A 20,374-nucleotide genomic window follows, 5' to 3' on the forward strand; every position below is an offset into this window, starting at 1 on the left:
ACTTACAGTACGCATCGTCTTCGAAAGATCGCTCAGAATGAAGTGACAGCGTGCATGCTGGGAGCAATACGTGTTAGGCTATGATACTGGGGCACCGTAAACTCTCAGTAGATTGGGATATACAGAGCCGCGAAATTATCAGCCGCGCGATAATACCCAACTCTCCTCTACACTGTTATTACCTATTTGTAACCATAACGAAGTTAAAAGAGTTAATTCCTAACATCGAGTATATAAATACTCCTAAAGACAAATAACCAAAATTTGCCCGTGGTAACAAACATCAAGCATAATTAACACAAAATAGAGGGTTTAATTTTATTAATGTATGAATGAAGACTTTCGCATATTGATTTTTTTAAGGTAGGTAACTAGGTACGTAAAGTAGTTTTCGACTATTTTTAATAATATTCGACGATAAAAATGGGTGGATGGGTAAATAATATACATATTTTTTATCGTTGTTTGTGTTATGGACAGGCTTGTAGCTTACCTTCAGGCGCACGACTTGTTCGTCCCGTCACTTAGTGTCATAAAAAAAAAGGAATCTTAATCATACATTTTCTTCTAAATACATATGAATAATATCGTGTGACGCAGATCCATGATAAAACTGAGCGTACACTGTGGCCACTCGCCACTCGTCGCATCGCGTTAGTCGCGCCGTCGTACGCTTTTTCACTGTGGCCGCACACTTAGGCTTTTTGGAAACGTATCCGGCCAATTTAGAGACCCCTCACACTAGCGTCTTTCGAGCGTCACCGTCTTGCCAGCGCACGCACAGCATCGACGCGACTCCTGCGAGGCGGCGACGCAACGCCAGCGCTGACCGACTGCCGAATAGTACCAAACGTCGGAAAAAAGCCAGCGCATCGTTTTTTCCGGAGAAGTACAAGTACAAATACAAATGCACAACGCACTAGCGCTTCTCGCCAACTCCAGTTACCGTTGTGGCACTAGAGAGACATAACTGAAGTTGGCGCAAAAAACGTTGCGCTAACGCGATGCCAGCGCGGCGCTGCGCTCTTTTAAACGATGTCCGGCTTGCCCGGCTTTTTAATATTTGACCAACTTTTATAGTGTTATTTAATTTTGACTACGATTGATAACCATTGCAAAATAGATGATTAATAATAAAAAAGACTGATTTATTCCATTTTATTGTTATTTTCATATGGATTTTTTGAAATAAATGATCAAAAAATCCCGGTTTTACATTTAACACAATACCGTATTAAAACTACGACACAAAATCCTTAAAAATGTCGATTAGCTATAAAAGGATATTGAACAATAAAATTCTATTCATTTCTATAGACAACTCACAGTCGACCAAAAAATTTACTATGCCAAAAATGTTTTCACAAAAAAAAGGTTGATGGCTCCTAGGACAATTTCCCTGTATCTTCTATGGTTTCGGATTTCTCCATACTGTTCCAGTTAAAAATAACACACTGTATATTCTCGTTTATAAATGGATAAGTAAGTGTAGTTTATAATTGAGTAAGTATTATGTTTAAATAAAAATAATCTCATCATTCGCAAATATCCATTCAATTGTGTTTGTTATACACAACTACAGTTCCTTACATTTTTTGTTTTCCCGATATATGTGAACGGCTACACATCGCATGGTTAAATGCTCCTGGGTTGACTGGCCAACCGCAGATGACAGCTTTAAGAACAGCTCCCGTATCGTCGACATGACTGTGTTTTGATTATCACCAATCAACTTCTTGGTTACAAGAGACGGGCACCATAACCTGTGCAAGCACAGGTACCTTCTAAGTTCAGGTCACTACACTGGATCAGCCAGTGTACAGGGTTATCTTATCACAGACCATAATCCCTGGCTTCATCCGATTCTCAAGAGGCTAGTGCCTCAAGTGAGCCGCCCCGGAAGCACTTACCCTATATTTTCCAGAGAGGTACCGGAGTTGTAGGCACGCTCACTTCCCGTCGTGCATTGCGCAACTAACGGTTGCCATCGCTAAGCCGTTGACTCGAAGTCCCTACCAAATCTCCTCTTCGGTGGCGAATCTGTAGGTACGCTCATCTCCCGACGCCGAAGCGTCTCTCCAGTTCCCAGAAACTTACTTGACTGGAGTTACCGGAGTCGCAGTGTCCTGTGACAATGTCCGGACATAGCTACCACCTTAAAGGGCAACACACGTGTTGCGCACATCTCCTCGTAGACTGCTACTAAACTAAGATACGCTAGCTTGGTCTTACCGGGGAGCACGTAGTCTCCCCGAACTCCCTATCTCTCGGGTCAGTAGATAGGGATAGCTTTAAGAACAGACATATTGATACACACCACCTGCCACAAAACAGGATCACGTAAAGACAATTTTGCGACAGAATGGATATGGTATAAAAACATGCAAACCAATACTCAAAAGGAAGAAGCGAAAAAGCTACAGAGGCAAACAGCTTTTTTGTCCGATGTACAGGGAGTAACGAATATAGAAAAGCTGTTGAGTTCGCCAAAAGACCACCTTCCTTTCCAAACACTGTATGTCTACAAAGTAAACTGCAGTTGTGGTATCTAGTATATCAGTCAGACCAAACGGACAACGTAAAAAACAATAATGCACATAGTCACAAGTCAATAGCACATCTTATACAGAATGACACTAACCACTGGATCGAGTTGCAAAGGCCCAAGTGCTTGTCGACGAAACGTTTGGCACGACAAACCATCGAAATCACAAAGTACTAAACGTTTAACCGTGAAGATGGATTTAAATTATCCAGTGCCTGGAATCCGGTGCTTAATGTTAACAATAATGAAAACAAAAATGCTTCGGCTTTAGTTTCGCGTGTGGATACAGTGAGTGGTTTGTCGGAAAAAGTGAGTGAAGATTTGTAACGCCACAAGTAATCGTGATAAAAGGTAGTCGTCGACAGCGAAAGAGAGTAGACAGATATATGTTTTTAAAGCCGTAATCTGCCGTCGGTCAGTCAACCCGTGACCATGGAGCGTGTAACCGTTCCGAAATATTGGGAAACAAAAAGAACTCATAGCGTGAAACTCAAACATGTTATTAGTGATAATCACCTACGAAAGACCTTGAAATTTATAAGATGATCCATTCAGTATTTTTCTTGTTTTTTTCAACTGCACAATTTTGAGTTACGGCAAGTTTCATGTGCGATCATAGGAATGGTATGGAAATTTTAAAAACGGAATTCTTCTTGTTTTTATTTTTTGGTGGTGCCCTTGTAGGATTTCGCTGCCACAGCGTTTTTAACCGACTTCCAAAAAAAGGAGGGGGTTCTCAATTCGACTTTTTCTTTGTATGTATGTTACACGATAATTCCGGTATTTGTGAACCGATTTTCATGATTCTTTTTTTGTTGGAAAGAGGGTACCTCCATAGTGGTCCTATTTAATTTTGAAGAAAATCATCCACTCTCAGTGGGCTCAGAGGCTGCTCACGCATGAAGATTCATTTTTATAAATAGCGCCTAAATTTTTTTACAAGGAGCAATTATTTTAATGGTTGATTTTGCTATTCTCCAATTCAAGGCGTTTTCTCTCTCAATATACTTCGAGTAGTGAGAACCGATTTTTACACAGACCACATAAACGGATTTTATTATCTCCTGTGTCTACTACTACTAACTAGGGATGAATGCGGGTTTGCGCACTTTCCGGTAACCGATTTAAATAAAAATTGGTAATTATATATAATTCGACGTATTAATGAGGTCGTTACAGAGTACTGTATTGAGATTTTTTTTACTCACTTGGTTACAGTTAGATGTTAACTGTTAAAATTCCCAATCGAAAGGCAACCTACCTCCTTTAGTTTTGCAATATCGAAAATAATGATGCAAGCGCAGCCCGACTTATATTAGTTATTTGAACTGTGGCTTACTACATAATTTAGTTTTACTTTATTACTCCCTAGCTTGTGCTCGAGAAAATGTCGATAAAATTGGAATAAGCGTGCGCTATTAGCTGTCTCAATCAGATCTAATTTAGATAGCCAATAAAAAAAAAATATTTTAATTTTATCGCGCGTGTCGCGACTATCAGGCTGAGGTTTAATATTATACAGGGCGTTCAAAGGCTATGATGACACACGGTTGGTAAATAAATATATAAATAATAAATATATATAAAATCATTTTAGTACACAGAGGTATCTAAAAAAAAATATTTAGGCATTTCTATCATTAAATAAAATATGTATTGTTTGCATTTGAAAAGTTAAGAAACATACTTTTTAATTTTTTCCTAAAATAATATAATAAATATAACATACAATTAAATTTTCAGAGGTTATGGAGAGGTTTGTTTTAATTATAAGAATGCCATGTGGCAAATTAATGCAATAATAGATGTGTTTTAATATCAATACATGTACTGTATTTTCCAATGTCACAATGACTCGTAATGCTATAGAATAACGGACCAAATCCACCAGCACCACTAGATAAAGTTATTTGTGTTACATATGCGTAAACTATTTCCTAAATACTTGAGACATCTCGCGGAGATGACACAGTGTTATGACTACTGTACAGTAAAATTATGTAGCAATACAAATTAATTGGTAATATCGGTTAATAATGCTGCCGCCGTTAGTTGAAAGGTCGCTTGACAAAAACTGGTTTTGCTTCCTAGACACCAAGTCTAGTGATGTGACATGTTATGAATTTTAACCTTATATTAATTCAAGTTAAGGATAACATAACTCAACATAAACTGCAAATATGAATCCATACTTAAATGGAACATACAAATAACACATGGTTTCATTGACACTTTAAAGCGTCTATGGCTGTCAAAAGGTTCAAGGTTTTAAATTAAAAATAATCTACTTTTCTCTTGCGGTAATTTCATACCTTATCCACCTAGGAAAAAATAGTGACAGATTGGCTTTTTTTACTGATCATGGCAAAATACATAACAAATTTTTTGAAAAAAATTTCAACTAACTGCAGCAGAACAGTAGCATATTTGGTTGATATAACTCTGAAAGCATAATAAGCCACTGATCATAAATCTAACTATAGTAAAAATAATAATTGGCTTTTTAAGTTAGTTACAAACATCACTATAGTTTTTTCAAATTTATTCCTTAACCACTAAATTATTAAACTAATGAATTGTTGTAATATCAGCATTGGCAACTTAAGTACTCATAAAGAACTACTGTATCATGAGATAATAATTGCTGTACTGTTTTCCACATTTGTATTTTCATTTCTGGCTCAACTGATTTTGGTGTCCAACACTGATGAAATTAATTAATGTAACTAGAACAATATAAATATAATACTAATTTCTTTTAATAACCTATACTGCAATAACTACATTGATCCATGATTTATACAGACATATCGCACCTCCAGTGAAAGTGACTAACTTGCAAAAATGTACAGAAGAGTTAAAGTCTGCATTTGAAGATAAATACCTATTTTATTAAGAATCTTTTTTCTGTAGAGAACATTCTCTACAGAAAAATTAAGGAACGCATGAAATAGCGATGCAATGAACCTCTGCACCGGCTTCCGCAATTGCAGAACATCCATGCGCTTTTTCACATTTGATTCTGTTGCTGCTTGTGCAACTTTTATAATGGAACTTTAGTGCTTGGCAGTGCAGCGTGGGATCTTAGCAGTTTTGTGTAAATTATGAAACCAAATGCAAGCCCCATTTGGGACTGTTTCATTGAGATCTTTACAGTATTTACATGTCCACTTCCATTTCTGCTAAGATTTACTTTTTACATCTGTTTCCGTTATGACATTTCCATTGCATCCCTAGCATGAAGTACCTCCATTTGTGTATACATTTTATTGTTAAGTCATTTTCACATTTTTTGCAGTTAAGTCTGATTTCACCATAGGTGCAAAATATAATTGTCTTATTTTATATTGAAATAATGAATATAATAATAATGAATATAATAATAATAATAATTATAATAAAATTTAATTCTAAGAACTTGCAAGAGAAGTGCCATCAGCTGTTTTTAAAACTACAGCCCCGTGTCCATGCGACACATCTGTTATTGTCAATTTTGTACATGCAATTTCAATTACAATACATGGGTCATCTGTATGATGTAATTATGTAGCGAAACATCACCATCAACAAACATCATGATCCATTTAGAGAATCAAAATTGTTGAGGACACTTTCAAACTGTACTTTCTCCATGGTGGAAATAGTGTGACTTGCAGGTATGGCGTCCTTAGCTCTTTTAAGGAAAGGTTTCAAAAAGCTTCGAATCTTATTGTCGTTATTAACTCCAAAATCAAGTTCTGCTTTCTCCACTTGTTTTTCAAGGACATCCATATTTGATTGAAGTTTCTCAATAACCTTGTTAAGGGTATACACTTTTTTAGACAGTGTCGTAACCTCGGCACGGTATCTATTGATGTCTTCGGTGACAGCCTGACTGCAATCGCTGTTTTTTAACTTTATCATCTGCAATACACTAGCGAGTTCTTCAAGCCTTGTCAGCATGTTATCGATAACATCTTGGACAGTTTGAAATCCACTCGCAATATCCACTTTAAAATAGTCTGAATAGTCCTTTACTACTTCTTCCAACATTTTGCAATTTTTAAACACCAAAGTCCGGGTAGAGATACTCAAACAGACTGAGGAATTTATCAAACACTATCGTCACAACTTTTGACAATTCTCTTATAGAAGAGGGAAACAAGTGGTAAACTTTAACAATTAACTCCATTCTGAAATGGGACAAATAAGTTACACAAAAAATATGAACCGTACGTACTTTCCAACATGTTTTGTGGTTGAAATAAATATCAAGGCCAAATTAAAACCAGCTGTGGTTCTCCAAGTAAGACAGCAAAGCAATGAACGCAGTGACTACATTAAACAATTCTCATCGATGAACGCCACAATGAACGCAACCCAACCCATTGTGAAATAGCACAAGACTTTTTCTCTCTCGCGCTTAAGAAAAGGTTGTAAATACGAAAGAGAGAGAGAGAGAGCGAGCGCAATCAGAAGTTTTTTTCTTATTTTTTGGCACCATGGCATCCAGCCTTTAGCCATATGCAATTTCGATCGTATTCTAGAACTCTACTCAATGCTCAAGTCAGGATTTGAGCAGACTTGAGTGTGATTTCAAGCACTGGAAATACGACCCTAACGGCAAGGACTTGAGTATGATTTTCAGTGCTCACTGCAATACTCAAGTCCTGACTTGAGCATTGAGTAGAGTTCGGAATACGACCCTTAGAGGATACAAAAATAATTTCCATTTTGAAAGAATCATATTTTTCACAAAAATGAATATTTATTTCGAGTTCATTCAAATCAATTTAATTTTTGTAGGTTTTGGCTTCTGTCCCACTGTGGACAGTTTACGTACGGTAATACACGTCCGATTTCGTGTCTGATGATTGGATCCGACTATCGGAAGCTATCGGATCGAATTCACTCAATACACGTCCGATAGGCATCCGATTCTTTCGTCAGACTTTTTGTGAACTAATTGTAGTGTTGCCAATTTATGGGGAATTCCCCAAATACATGGAATTTCAACTCAACAACTTGTTTGGGGATTTTGTTTGGAGTACGCTATGTGAGGAAAATGCCCTTGCATTCTAGAATTTTATTTTATCTATATATTTAATTATACATAATTTATTTTTATATATAACTATAATTTATTTTTTCAACATCGCACATGCGCCGCTTATATAGCAACATTTATATAGAATTATTAGCAGACCGCTTAAATATGTATAAAATTATACAGTAGGATTAGAATCACTTTGTCTTGAATTGTAAAACTACTACTATTATCAGTCACCGACAAGAGCCTGGCTCTTAAATAGGATGATGATGATCAGTCGGTGCGTGGTTGAGCGCGCGACCCTTCCTCGTTTAGGCCAGTTCCCGGTGTGAAAAAAGAATACAGCTGTTGCCGAACAAAGCCGAGCAGTAGGTATTTTAAAGGACTATCCACACAAATCAGGGCCGTGCCCGAGACGTGGACGGGGCGTGCTAGTTTGTATGAACTGCGTGTACGTCTCGGCACCGGCCTGGACACGGACATGTGTGAACGAGTTCGTACAAAATAAACGCAACGATATTTTTTTGAGCCCCTGACGGAGCACGGTCCATCCACGTCCCGGGCACGGTCCGGATAAGTATGGATAAACCTTAATACCACAACTTGCCACTCGTCAAGCTTAAATATTAAGGTTTAAACTTAATTCAACTTGTTGGGTTTATTTCTAATTATGACATAACGTATATGTAATAGAGGGGCACATTTTGACGTTCTTAATTATTTGATATATTTTTAAGCGTAACAATAATAATATAACAAATACTGAGAATGAATAAAATGATTAAATGTGGGAAATATGACCTTTGCTCTCCCCAAATTGATAACCTTGATTTTTGGGGATTTTGAATAATTTGCATTGGCAACGCTGCAATTCGGAGCGAAGAATCTGACGTGTATTTCGTCTCCCCGCAAAAGTATATAGAGCGGGCCTTCAGACAATCCGATAAGTAATAAAATCGGACACTATTTACGACTCGGACGCCACGTCACGTTCGATACTCGGATCGGACGTGTATTGAGTGTTTATACAATTATATCGTACGAGCGCCTTCCAGTAGTCGGATCAGAATATCGGATGGAAAAAATGGACGTGTACTTGTCGCACAGCTGCCTAGACGCACATTCGTACGAGTGGCGATGCGAATAGCGATGCGATACACGACACGCATATGTAGTCAGCTCTCTATCGCGACTCGCTTCGCCTCACGTGCGATCGCGTCATGAGTGGTTTTTAGAGGTGGGTGATAAATAACGTCACGATGATCCGCCGTCAAACAGGATCACCGTGACTCGTTCCGAAGGAACGACGTTCCACAGTCACATAGGTGTTCCTCCGTTCCAATAGCTATCCCCGTCACTCACATCACGACATAGGTATTTGATACAATGCGCCATCTCCGTTCCGTGGTGACTGAGCGCGCCACTCGTTGTAGTTCTCTTCAAATCGGGCCATTTCGGCGCCGGCGATGGGAGTGATCGAAATAGGATGACTTTCTTTGCTCACTCACAAGGGTCGTAGGTGCTTATTGCTACTAGAAAAGGCGGATGAAAAAAATCTGCAGCAGTAAAATATTTATTGCAAAGTAAAATATTTTTGTATATTTGTTTTATTATAGGAAGAGTTGGTATTTTATATTTATGTATATTCTACTTTGTGTATTCTACTAGAAATATAATTACATTACAAGTTATTGCTATTTTTAACAATCCAAAGATTCGCATTAAATAAGTAACAAACAAAATTACATTAAATACAAAATCAACTTTTTGAATGGAATTGAAACTTATTACAAAGGGAGTAAAAACTTAAATCATTCTATAAAAAACGGCTATAAGCTTGGGCAGACGCTCGACTACGCAAAGCTCCGAGTACTCGGAATCTGAAGAATGCTTTTAATAAGGCCGTCAAGAAGTGCAAAAACGTGTTATGTAGGGCCAAGTTCAACTGTGTACGCTGCATAGAAGCTATGCTTGCCTGTTATCCAGCATGTAGCAAATCGTTTTGGTCCTTAGCCAAAGCGGTCGAAACTGACTTTTATCGCCCATCTTTACCACCTCTACTGAAGCCAGACGGCTCGCTGCCCCATACTCCAGAAGAGAAAGCGAATTTTTTTGCACCACTTCTTTGCAGAGAGTTCGCGTCTGGATGCTGCAGGGAATCTCACTTTACCTCAAGCTGGCTGCACTATGGCGACAGTTCGCGTACGCCAAAAAAAGGTACTTAGATCTCTGCGGAGTCTAGACGTGGGCCAGATGGAATTCCAGTAATAGTCCTACGTAATTGTGCGCCTGAGTTGTCTCCTGTTCTCATACACTATATTGCCTCTCACTAGAGAGTGATGTAGTTCCTAGGTTGTGGAAGCTTGCAAACGTGCAACCTGTGCCGAAAAGGAAGCAGTGCTGACCCTGTCCACTGTAGATCTATCTCAGTCATTTCCATTCTTTGCAAAACTATGGAACTTGTACTCAACAACCGTCGCTTGTCGTGCCTTGAAGACAACGACCTCTTTAGTTATTGCCAAAACGGATTCCGGCGAGAGCGATCTACTGGGGATCTTCTAGTGTATGAAAAAAAAACTATAGAAAAGCAAGGCGAAGCACTTGCAGTGTCTTTGGACATTTCTAAAGCCTTTGACAGCGTCTGGCGTGCAAACCTTTTAAGCAAGTTTCCTTCTTATGGGCCTCCCACTGACCTTTGCAATTGGATCTCGGATTTCTTGAGGAAACGTTCGATTCGAGTAGTCTTAGAAGGCTACTCTTCCGAACATCGGGCGATTGATGCCAGAGTTCATCAGGGTTTCGTACCGTTAAAAAACACGCTATTTAAGTTAATAACAACATTAACTATAGTATATCAAACGTACCCGAAATCAACATTCAAATATGCACACAGCATTATTTGAAACCCTCTTTGTTTCTTCGGTAAAATGATCACAAAAATTGTTCAATTTTGGCCCCCATGTCACCAAGTATTAGTACTTACCTTTTTGGCGGGAAAAGCAGCACGATCTCCGCACAGCCGATCACACTGCGCATTAGCTCGACTCTGGAGGGGGCGGGAGGTAGTGATCGGAAAGTTCTCCAAAGCTTACAGTATTTGGTAGTGAGCATTTAAAATTGTTCACCAAAATTAGGCTCTTCCTGCGGAGGATTGTTCTTGGTACGATATTACTTTATATTAGACCGTTTAATTATGGACTATAATATTCACTGACAATACGGGTGTACCAGTATTTTTTCAAAATATTGTTGGATGTTCTTCAATCAAGAAAACAAGTTTCAGACACAGGCTGTGGACGCGTCACCAAAATTAGAAACCAGTACTAAAGAAGTTATAAATATACTATAACGTCAATGTAGAATTTTTTCTTTAGGTGAACATTTAGGTATACTTGCCTACAAAAAATATTACATATCTATTTTAGCAATTTATAATACAACTTTCGACCACGCCGCGCAAAAATCACAGCTGGGAAAATCACTGAGGTACACCTTGCAAAATGGATTGGAGCAATGCGCGGGTCTTGCAATTTCTAGAACTGTATGTATGAAACCGAAGAGCTCATTTGGAACCCAAAACATCCAAACCACAAAATTAAACACAAAGTTCACGCTGCATGGAACCGTATTTCTAATATTATAAAGGTACCAGCCAATGAGTTGAAAGCGAAGAACTCGTTAATAGCAAATTGTTATGTGTATCTTCGTAAGAAAAAAACAATCTATAATATGGGGCATGGGGCCGAAAGATGTATATGACGCTTAAACCGCTATGGAAAATTTCTTGAGATCAGTGTATAACTGCGAACCTCAATAGACACTGAATATAATGTAAGTACTTTTATAGATACCATTGTATATACGTAGGTGTCGCGTGCAATGAAATGTAAACGTTTGTTAATTTTCGAATATAATTATGTAAATATAAGAAATACTAAAAACAAGTATACCTTTGTGTTGTATTCAAAAATATGTGTTAAGTAATTATGTCATGGAAATTTTTTTTAATGTATACTTTTATTTCAGAGAAAAGTAAACAACCACTGATAAATATACACTCGATGTTTTATATATTTATCCATATCATTTTCGTAAAAATTATTACAAAGCATTTGCATTTTTTTAAATTACGTTTGTGATTTTGTCATTATTATGTAACCACTTTTAAAACTACGGAATTTATTAGATTTTAGCCAGAATCTACTATTGAAATTGAAACCAAGTATAACGTCCTGTACGTTTTACCTGTAGTACTTCTTTAATTAAGAAGAAAATGGCGAAGTTCTTGAAGTCCTGATTTTTACAAATTCTAAGTTGCCATTATGACCGAGTAGACTTTTAAAAGGACTAATTAGTTTTTTTTAGAAAAAAGTAACCACAATCATCATATATAGAACAGGAAAAAATATTATGAAAGCTTATACGTCTGTTTTTCCCATAAAAATCAAAAGTTAATAAATAAACCGCCATGTTTGAATAATTATTCGACCACGAGCAGGTGACAACAGCGGCTCGCCGTAAACAACGTAAATAAATCAATGAATTATATGTCATTTTTTTGGAATATGTTTTTGTTTTTATACTCCCAAATATGTGTTTTATCATAATGTTGTATTATTTTCACGGAATACACAGTGCAATGTCAGTAAAAACGTAGATTATGAATTTGTTCTTTGTAAAGTATGGCCGGTTATTATCTAGTTAACTCACTTCATTAATTTGTTCTGCACGTATCACTTCCGGTCGTTATTTAGTAATACTATCCTTTCTAAAACAGATAATAATAAATTATATTTATAATTATAACTAATTTATATAAAAAAAAGACCTCAAAAGTTTGCTTATCGGCTTTTTATTGGAATTACATCTATTTGCAAAGTTTAATTCGGTTAACGGAAAGTATCAATTTCATCCCCTAGTTTGCCACTCTTAGAAGTGAAATATTTTCTTCAAATTTAAATGGGACCAATACTTTGGTACCCTCTTTCCAACAGAAAATAATCATCAAAACCGGTTCACAATTCGAAGTAATCGCGTAACACACCTACACATAAAATAATACATTCTAATTGAGAGCCTTTCTTTCTTTCTAATTGAGAGACTTTTATGATTTGTATTTTTAACTTGTGCTACAAGATTACGAAATCAATCAGATTTTAAATGCATCTGAAGTAGAAGATGCAGACGATGATGGGGATATCATATAGGAAGAACCTGATATCGACGATTTGAGAGCCGACGGAGAAGAAAGTGGTACAAGCAGTAGTGAGCCAGAAATTGAGTATACTCTGCCCCCTACACGCAAAGTTTTATTAAGTTTCATAATAATTCTATTTCTTCGTGATTATATTAAGACCGGATGTAGTTTAGAAATAACAAATATATGAGCATTTTAATTTTGTGCATAATTTTCTTTCACATTTACAAAAAAACTTTCGTTCCAGAGAAAAATGTATGGAACAGTTTAAAGTAATTTAAACTGGACCTCAATGTTCAGGACTCACAGGTAATACAAATTTTGTGCTATGTAAAGAACATTCCGTCATAACGACACATGCTTTTTTTTAAACTCAGGCCTCAGGAGGATAATTACCCATTTAAGTCTTGTCCGAGAATTTACAATAACCTTTTTTTTGTATACATTTTAATGAAAATGCGTTGTATAAATATTTACGAAAATGATATGGATATATGCCATGAAATACCATAAGTTTGTATTTACCGTTGCTTGTAGTTTGTATACTTTTCTCTCAAATAAAAGTACATCTTTTACAAAAAAGGTCGTGTCTTTTGACTCGTGCTCGAAGAACCGCTCATGACGCGATCGCACGAGTGGCGATGCGAGGCGCGACATAGTTACATATGCGTGTCGTGCATCGCATCGGCTCTCGCACGAATGTAAGAACGCGTTTCAGCCACTCGACACGAATGTTTTGAGGAAACATTCGTGTTATAGCGAGCACGATAGTAAAAATGCGGTATTACACATGTATGTATGTGTATCGCATCGATGTTCGCATAGCCACTCGCACGAATGTGAGAATGCGGCATAAGATTTACTGTCAGAAAATATATTTTTTTCAATTAATTGACAGTTGACTTCTGTCAAAAGCGTGAGTCAAAAGTTACTGAATGAAAACGATGGAGTCAAACATTGACTTAATTGTAAGTCAATGGAGTCAAAGCCAATTTATTATTATTTTAACTTTTTCCATCCTTTAAGTTTTAAGTACATACACAATGATTCTTTTGTTACGCTGTTGTGCTGTCTAATAAATCTCGTTTTTCTCTTGAATAATTTTATGTTATAATTTTATTGTGATTCCCGCCAAAGATTTGTAAACGAAGAACGGTGCCTTCAAATTAATATTTTTATCTCAACGCGATAAACTGCGGCAATATTGCCAGAATTTGTTCATTGTTAATTCACTTTCAGATCTATCCATTGCAATTTTTATTTTTAGTGTTTTGCTATTTGTCTTGGTGTTTTTAATTTTTTTTTCATCCTTTATTTTGTCGCAGTTTTCTTTTTTCCTTGACTTTTCGCGGTTAGCGTTTCAACTACATAAAGGATGGAAAAAAATAAAGGAACTATTAGTGTACTTGTTTTTAAAACGGGGAAACTTAGTATAGAGCAAGAAATTGAAAAATTTTACACTTAACCCAATTATCATTCTAAAGGACTGTCCACACACATTAGATAGATAGACCATTAGACAGAATTGTGGCTCTGACACTTATACTGCCCTGATAAGCCGAAAAGCGCTATCTCAATCGGAGTAAGTTTTGAGAAAATCGACTTTTTGTAAATTGCATTTTATGTAATTGTATTGTATTTAAAAATACTTCTTAGTGGTTTTTTAAATGTTTTAAGTTAGATAGCGCTATTTCTATTATACCATTAGATGCGAAATTTTTATAGCTATTGAATGGCATAAAAAAAACTAAAAAGGCGTAACTCAGAGATAGCGCCTTTCGGCTTAGCAGGGCAGTATAGGACTGGTAGAAGGATTTAATTTAGGCGGAAAGCATAAATGTCATTGCTACGTAGTCTTTATTAATACATTAAAAAATATGATGACGTCATATTTTTTTGTCAATGGATTGGATTGGACATGGACAAAACTCGATTGGCTGTTTTAGCTATTTGTGCAGTACATTTTGATAGTTTTTATGTGAAATGCTACCATCGACAGGTTATTTTAAAGGCATTAATTGCCCTTTTTATGATAGCGGCTTATGTGAAAGGCCGTATTGTCATTTCCGTCATGCAAAAAAAGACTCTGTGCTGAACCCCTCAAATGACGGGATCGAAAGTGGAGCAATACTACAAAAACTTGTATCAGCAGCAGTCCAGAAAGTTCTTCAACAGAACGAGGGATTAGCAACGGCAACGTCCACACCTGCAGTTCCAACTGAAGGAACCACTGATATTAGTAAGATAAACAATGTTGTTGTTCAGTCCAAAGTCACATACAACCCCACTCCAATAGCTCAATTAAATAAAATCAATAATGCAAGTTTCGTAGACGTTGATGATTTAAATGAACAGAGAAAAAAGCACATTCCTGTGCCATATACGCCAAGAAAACCTGCAAGTGTACCAATCAAACGGCCAACTGAAACAAATGGCTCTACAAAACCATTTATTTACATTCCGCCGCCTGTAAAGTATACTCCAGGTTGTGCTGAAGCTATTGAGCTAGACCCATATACACCTAAAGGTGCAACAGAGTGTAATGAAAAGTACTTACCTGGAATTGAAAAAGAAATACAGGAGTATAAACCTAAAGAATCGCAATCATTGAACAAGCGTAACTATGTTCCTTCTGACAGAAATGTTAATAAGAAGAAAATTTTAGAATATAAACCCACTAAAGTGTCATCAAGTAATGAAATTCCTTCAGTAACATACCAACCAACTCCCAGGTTCTTAGCTCCATGCTTTTCAAGTGATGAAGATGAACCAGATGTAAAAAAAGTAAAAATTGCAAATGATATAAATGGGTTGGATGACTTAGGACCAGAGTTTGACATTTTAGATCAGATACTACATGAAGAAAAACAACATCAGAACTCAAATTCAGATCTTAATTCTGAACTGGATGTTACCACACAGGAGCAAAGCTCTAAACCTGAGCCCACACCAAGTGATAGTGTCAAGCCTGATGGGATTAAATCTACTGAATCTTCATCTCCAAAAGATGCTAAGAAATCAGAACACCATAAAAAGCACAAGAGCTCATCTAGCAGAAAGGAAAACCGCAAATCACATGAGAAATCAAAGTCTGACAAGGATAAAGATAAGTCTAATAAAGATAGGACACACAACCACGAACAAAGTGACAAAAAGACAAAAGAGCCATCTCACAAGAGTCATAAAAGTGCTAGCAGAGATAAAAGTAAGGAAAAGGTTGACAAAAAGGATAAATCTTCAAAGAAAGATAAACCATCTTCCAGAAGCTCTAAGCACTCAGATTTGAAGTCTTCGAAAACTGAAAAGCACTCTAAACATTCAAGTAGCTCTAAAAACAAGGATAAAAAAAGTGATCACTACAGACATTCAAGAGAAGATAAAAAAATGAAGAAGAAAGATAAGTCAGTTATTGATGAACTTAATCATGATAGTAATTTTGCTGACAACACTCAATTTGACCAAAGAGATGAGGGTTTATACAACATTTCATCAGAGTCAGATGAAGACGCAATTGCTTTAGAGTGTAAAAGGATTTTTGAAGAATATGTACCTGCAGAAAAGAAAGTAGTTGAAGAATCATGTGATTTATCATTAGAAGACAATACTAACACTGAATATGTGTCAGCTAAAAAGCGGATATCAAGAACAAGTGACACAAAGGTAAAAGTGTTACCTAGGCCATCACTAAAACCAGACTACAAAGTAAATGCAGCCCAGACCATGGCTGAAAGATTGACCAAAGTCAGAGAATTTCATGCTTCACAAAACACTGGTACCTCAATTAGTGAAACAGCTTCTTTAAAAACACACACAGAACCGCCAAAAACATTTACTCCACATTCTAGCAATTCCAAAATAAGAATTGCACATGTTCCATATGCTTCCACATTAATGAGTGCTAAAAGAGGTATTCCTCCCCCTAATATGAAAAAGGAAGAACCTACTACAAGCTCTACTATGGCACAAACTATTAAAAAAGGTGTACAGCGAGTAGCTCATATTCCAAATGAAAAATTTATAGATCGTCCAGGCGTTTTAGAACCTTTAGCTTCAAAAATTGCAGCTAATATTCGCTCTACATATTTAAATATGATGATAGATGAGTGCTTAAAAATTTACTTATCGGCGACTGATGCTTATGCTAGAGCTCAACATGAAGAATTGGCTACAAGTAAAAAATGCTCTACTGTCCAAATATATAAAAATTCTGCTGTTCTAACAGTTAGTAGACTTAGGAAAGAGCTGCAAGAATGTAATGGTGTTAAGAAATCTGGGTCAGAATGTTCAGCATTGCAAAAAATTCCTCAATCAATATCAGGTCATACAAGTCAAGCTGGTTCATGGAGTATTGAAAATAAGAATAGAAGAGTTATAGATAATGTTGAATTTGTTGGAGCTAAGTTTTATAATAATATTAAAAAGTGGGTTCTTAGTGAAGAGCAATTGAAAGAAAATGGTTTTCCACTACCACACAGTTCTGGAGAAAAGGGCAGGGCAATAATTTATGGGCAAAATAAGCAAAAACCGCCAAAAGGTTTTATACGAACATGTTGCAGATGTAAAAAAGACTATACTATTGACAAGAAAGGCTTTCCTGCAGTTAAAGAAGAGTGTATTTATCATCCTAATAACAAATACAGAGTTCGAGGTGAGATAAAGTACCAATGCTGCAGCCAAGACGGTTCTTCAGATGGTTGTTGTATAGCACCATGCCATGTCTATGAGTATGTAGATTATGAAAACTTAAAAGGGTTTGTTAGAACTTTGCCACCAGAAAGAGAAATGGATGATTATGCTGTGTACTCCTTGGATTGTGAGATGTGTTATACTACACATGGATTGGATTTGACTAGAGTAACAGTGATAAATTCTGCCTGCAAAGTAGTTTTTGAATCCCTTATAAAGCCGTTGCACCCAATTATAGACTATAATACTAGATATTCTGGTATTACAGAAGAGCAGATGGCAAATGTGAAAACAACACTACTGGATGTTCAAGCAACTATACTTACTATGTTTAATTCTAAAACAATTTTGATTGGTCATAGTCTAGAGTCTGATTTTAAAGCTCTTAAATTGATTCATGGTTCTGTTATAGATACTAGTGTCCTGTTCCCTCACAAAATGGGACCTCCTTACAAAAGAGCTCTTAGAAATTTAAGTTCAGAATACTTAAAGAAAATAATTCAGAATTCTGTTGATGGCCACGACAGTGCTGAAGATGCTAGAGCATGTATGGAGTTAATAATATTCAAATTAAAAGAAGATTTGAAAACTAGGTGAATGTAGCAATAATTATTAATGTTTTTCATGTTACAATGAAAATGGTTAATATTATCTGTAATTCATCATCATCATATTTACTGTGCATCTTATACATTTATTGAATAAGTAATAAGACTTTGTAATCATATACGGGCCATATTCTGCATAAGTGGGTTAACCCACAAAAAATCGTAAACTGAGTTATGAATGCAGTCTTTATACCTTGTAACATAAAGTTTAATATACTTTTCACTAATATCATAAAAAGAATTGGACTAATTGTTAAATCAAAAAATTGTTGTCATAAAACCTGGTTCGACTCATAGGAGAATTTCGTAAAAATGTGTTACGTGTGGTTAAACCATAAATGCGTATTACAACCATTGAGGTCAATGATTACAACACATATCTTTCAACGTGGTTTGAAACGATTTAGTTTAAGTACGCTTAACAAAATATACAACTTTTTTGAAAACTACATATTTTAAGTTTTGTATGTGATGTGGGCAGACTGGAAAATGATATAGATTCTGAAACGAGGATTGGGCGATTACAATAAGGGAACTTTTACTGCTAAAATTAGAATTTGGCTAAGCGCACCTTCCGAGATATTTATTACAAAAACTAAAGCTTATATATTCCCAACGGTTTTTAAAAATTAAATTATACACATTACGATTTTTACGTTTTAACACGTTTGGAAGCAACTGTACTCAAATATAATTGTATTATTCTTTTCTCTAAACTTCGTTATTTAAATGAGTAAGGACAAAAAGTTGCCAAACATCTTTAATATCTCGAAACTGTCATTTTGTGCGTTAACTCATTAGGTATTCAGAACATGGCCCATATAACTTTAAGCAATACTAGTTCTGTATTGTGATGTAACATAATTTAATCTAAAGAATTAAATGTATGTATTTCTATAAAGTTTTTTAAATCAGGTATTTGATACATACCTACCAAACCAAACCTTTTGATGATAACTAGAGTACATAAGAAACAATAGCAATTAGAATATTCGTGTAAACGTTAGGAGTAAATTACATTATATTCTTTGATGTCTTTGTTACCTTGGGTATAGTTGGGGCCCCATTTGTCTTCACGCATTTTTGTTGACTGCCGGTATCACCTACGCACACAATGTCTACACGTATGCCTGTCTGCCACAGAATTCATCTTCACACTCAAGGGTAGGCCACATCACGTAGCCGGGGATAGGTACTTCGGTTCATACCGCGAACTAAGCTAACCGAGCTAACTAAATTGGGGCATATATTCATACTTCGGTTCATACCGCGAACTAAGCTAACTCAACTAACTAAATTAACCCACCGATCCCGCTAAGCTGTGTAAAATATGTCGCCTTTCACCTTTCATAACATATCCGTAGTACCACGCCACTACACTAGTCACTACGTATTTTCTTAGCTTAGTTTTGCATGCAACTACATGAGCTAGCTAAGTTAGCTTAGCTGGCGTAGTTGGTTACATGCAACTAAGTAAGCTAAACTTAGCTTTAGCTCAAGTAGCCGCAGCATGTTTTCATACATCTGTTCACACCGCGAACTAAGCTAACCGAGCTAAGTCGCATAGTTGGTTACATGCAACTACGTGAGCTAAGCTAAATTTGCTTTAGCTCACGTAGCTGCGGCATGTTTTCATACGTCTGTTCACACCGCGAACTAAGCTAACCGAGCTAAGTCGCATAGTTGGTTACAAGCAGCTATGTGAGCTAAGCTAACTTAGCTTATTTTCTCTCGCGGTGTGGCCTGCACTTTAAGCTTGAAGTATAACATGGTTACTAACTACCATTTACTGCCTCTTAGGTTCAATTAATGTTGTGGCGGAACGGATTGAGCCTTGGCAAATCATTTTACAAAACATTTCACTTTAGAAATGTACAGCAAGAGATTTGGCTTAGGCTACTTTGGCATCATTTTTTAAATGTGTTTTTGTGGTGGCCACGAAAAATCCTGTGTAACTACTTTCATCCACATACCTACAGCTGCCTTAGTAACTGGCACCACACAAAACAAGTTTCTTGTCTGTATCTTCAAAAAGTCACTTTTATCAAATAAGATTTGTGGCCATTATATTGTAATTAAAAATTAATACATTCAAATAACGCCTAAGTCTGACACGAAAATATTCATAATAAAAAACTAAATACTGATAAACTTGTGGAATATGGTCAAATAAAATAATAAATATTAAAACTGAAAATAATATTTTACTAGAAGATAAAGTATTACACATAATTATACATGAAAATTATATTGGAACACATAAGATACTTCATTCAAACCTGTAATTAGCTTTATAAAATCATATTTAG

General features: G+C 36.2%; 2 protein-coding genes across 2 annotated transcripts; one reads left to right on the forward strand and one right to left on the reverse strand.

Moving 5' to 3' along the window:
* Positions 1 to 5,963: 5,963 nt before the first annotated feature.
* On the reverse strand, positions 5,964 to 6,811 carry LOC113239515. The gene has a single exon (XM_026476554.1). The coding sequence runs from the start codon at positions 6,575 to 6,577 to the stop codon at positions 6,119 to 6,121; it is 459 nt and encodes a 152-aa protein (XP_026332339.1). The 5' UTR covers positions 6,578 to 6,811; the 3' UTR covers positions 5,964 to 6,118.
* Positions 6,812 to 14,754: 7,943 nt separating this feature from the next.
* On the forward strand, positions 14,755 to 18,864 carry LOC113239336 (RNA exonuclease 1 homolog). Its single transcript, XM_026476285.1, has one exon. It carries the CDS (start codon positions 14,755 to 14,757, stop codon positions 18,052 to 18,054), a length of 3,300 nt encoding a protein of 1,099 aa, XP_026332070.1. The 3' UTR covers positions 18,055 to 18,864.
* The last annotated feature ends 1,510 nt before the right edge of the window (positions 18,865 to 20,374 follow it).

The sequence above is a fragment of the Hyposmocoma kahamanoa genome, unplaced genomic scaffold, assembly GCF_003589595.1.
Source record: "Hyposmocoma kahamanoa isolate Upper Pololo Valley unplaced genomic scaffold, ASM358959v1 99879, whole genome shotgun sequence".
In the NCBI taxonomy this organism is placed as follows: domain Eukaryota; kingdom Metazoa; phylum Arthropoda; class Insecta; order Lepidoptera; family Cosmopterigidae; genus Hyposmocoma; species Hyposmocoma kahamanoa.

What these genes read in the sequence shown, in the direction of transcription:
- LOC113239515 (XM_026476554.1), bottom strand. Translation starts at nt 6,577, where the DNA reads ATGTTGGAAGAAGTAGTAAAGGACTATTCAGACTATTTTAAAGTGGAT.
- LOC113239336 (XM_026476285.1), top strand. Translation starts at nt 14,755, where the DNA reads ATGCTACCATCGACAGGTTATTTTAAAGGCATTAATTGCCCTTTTTAT.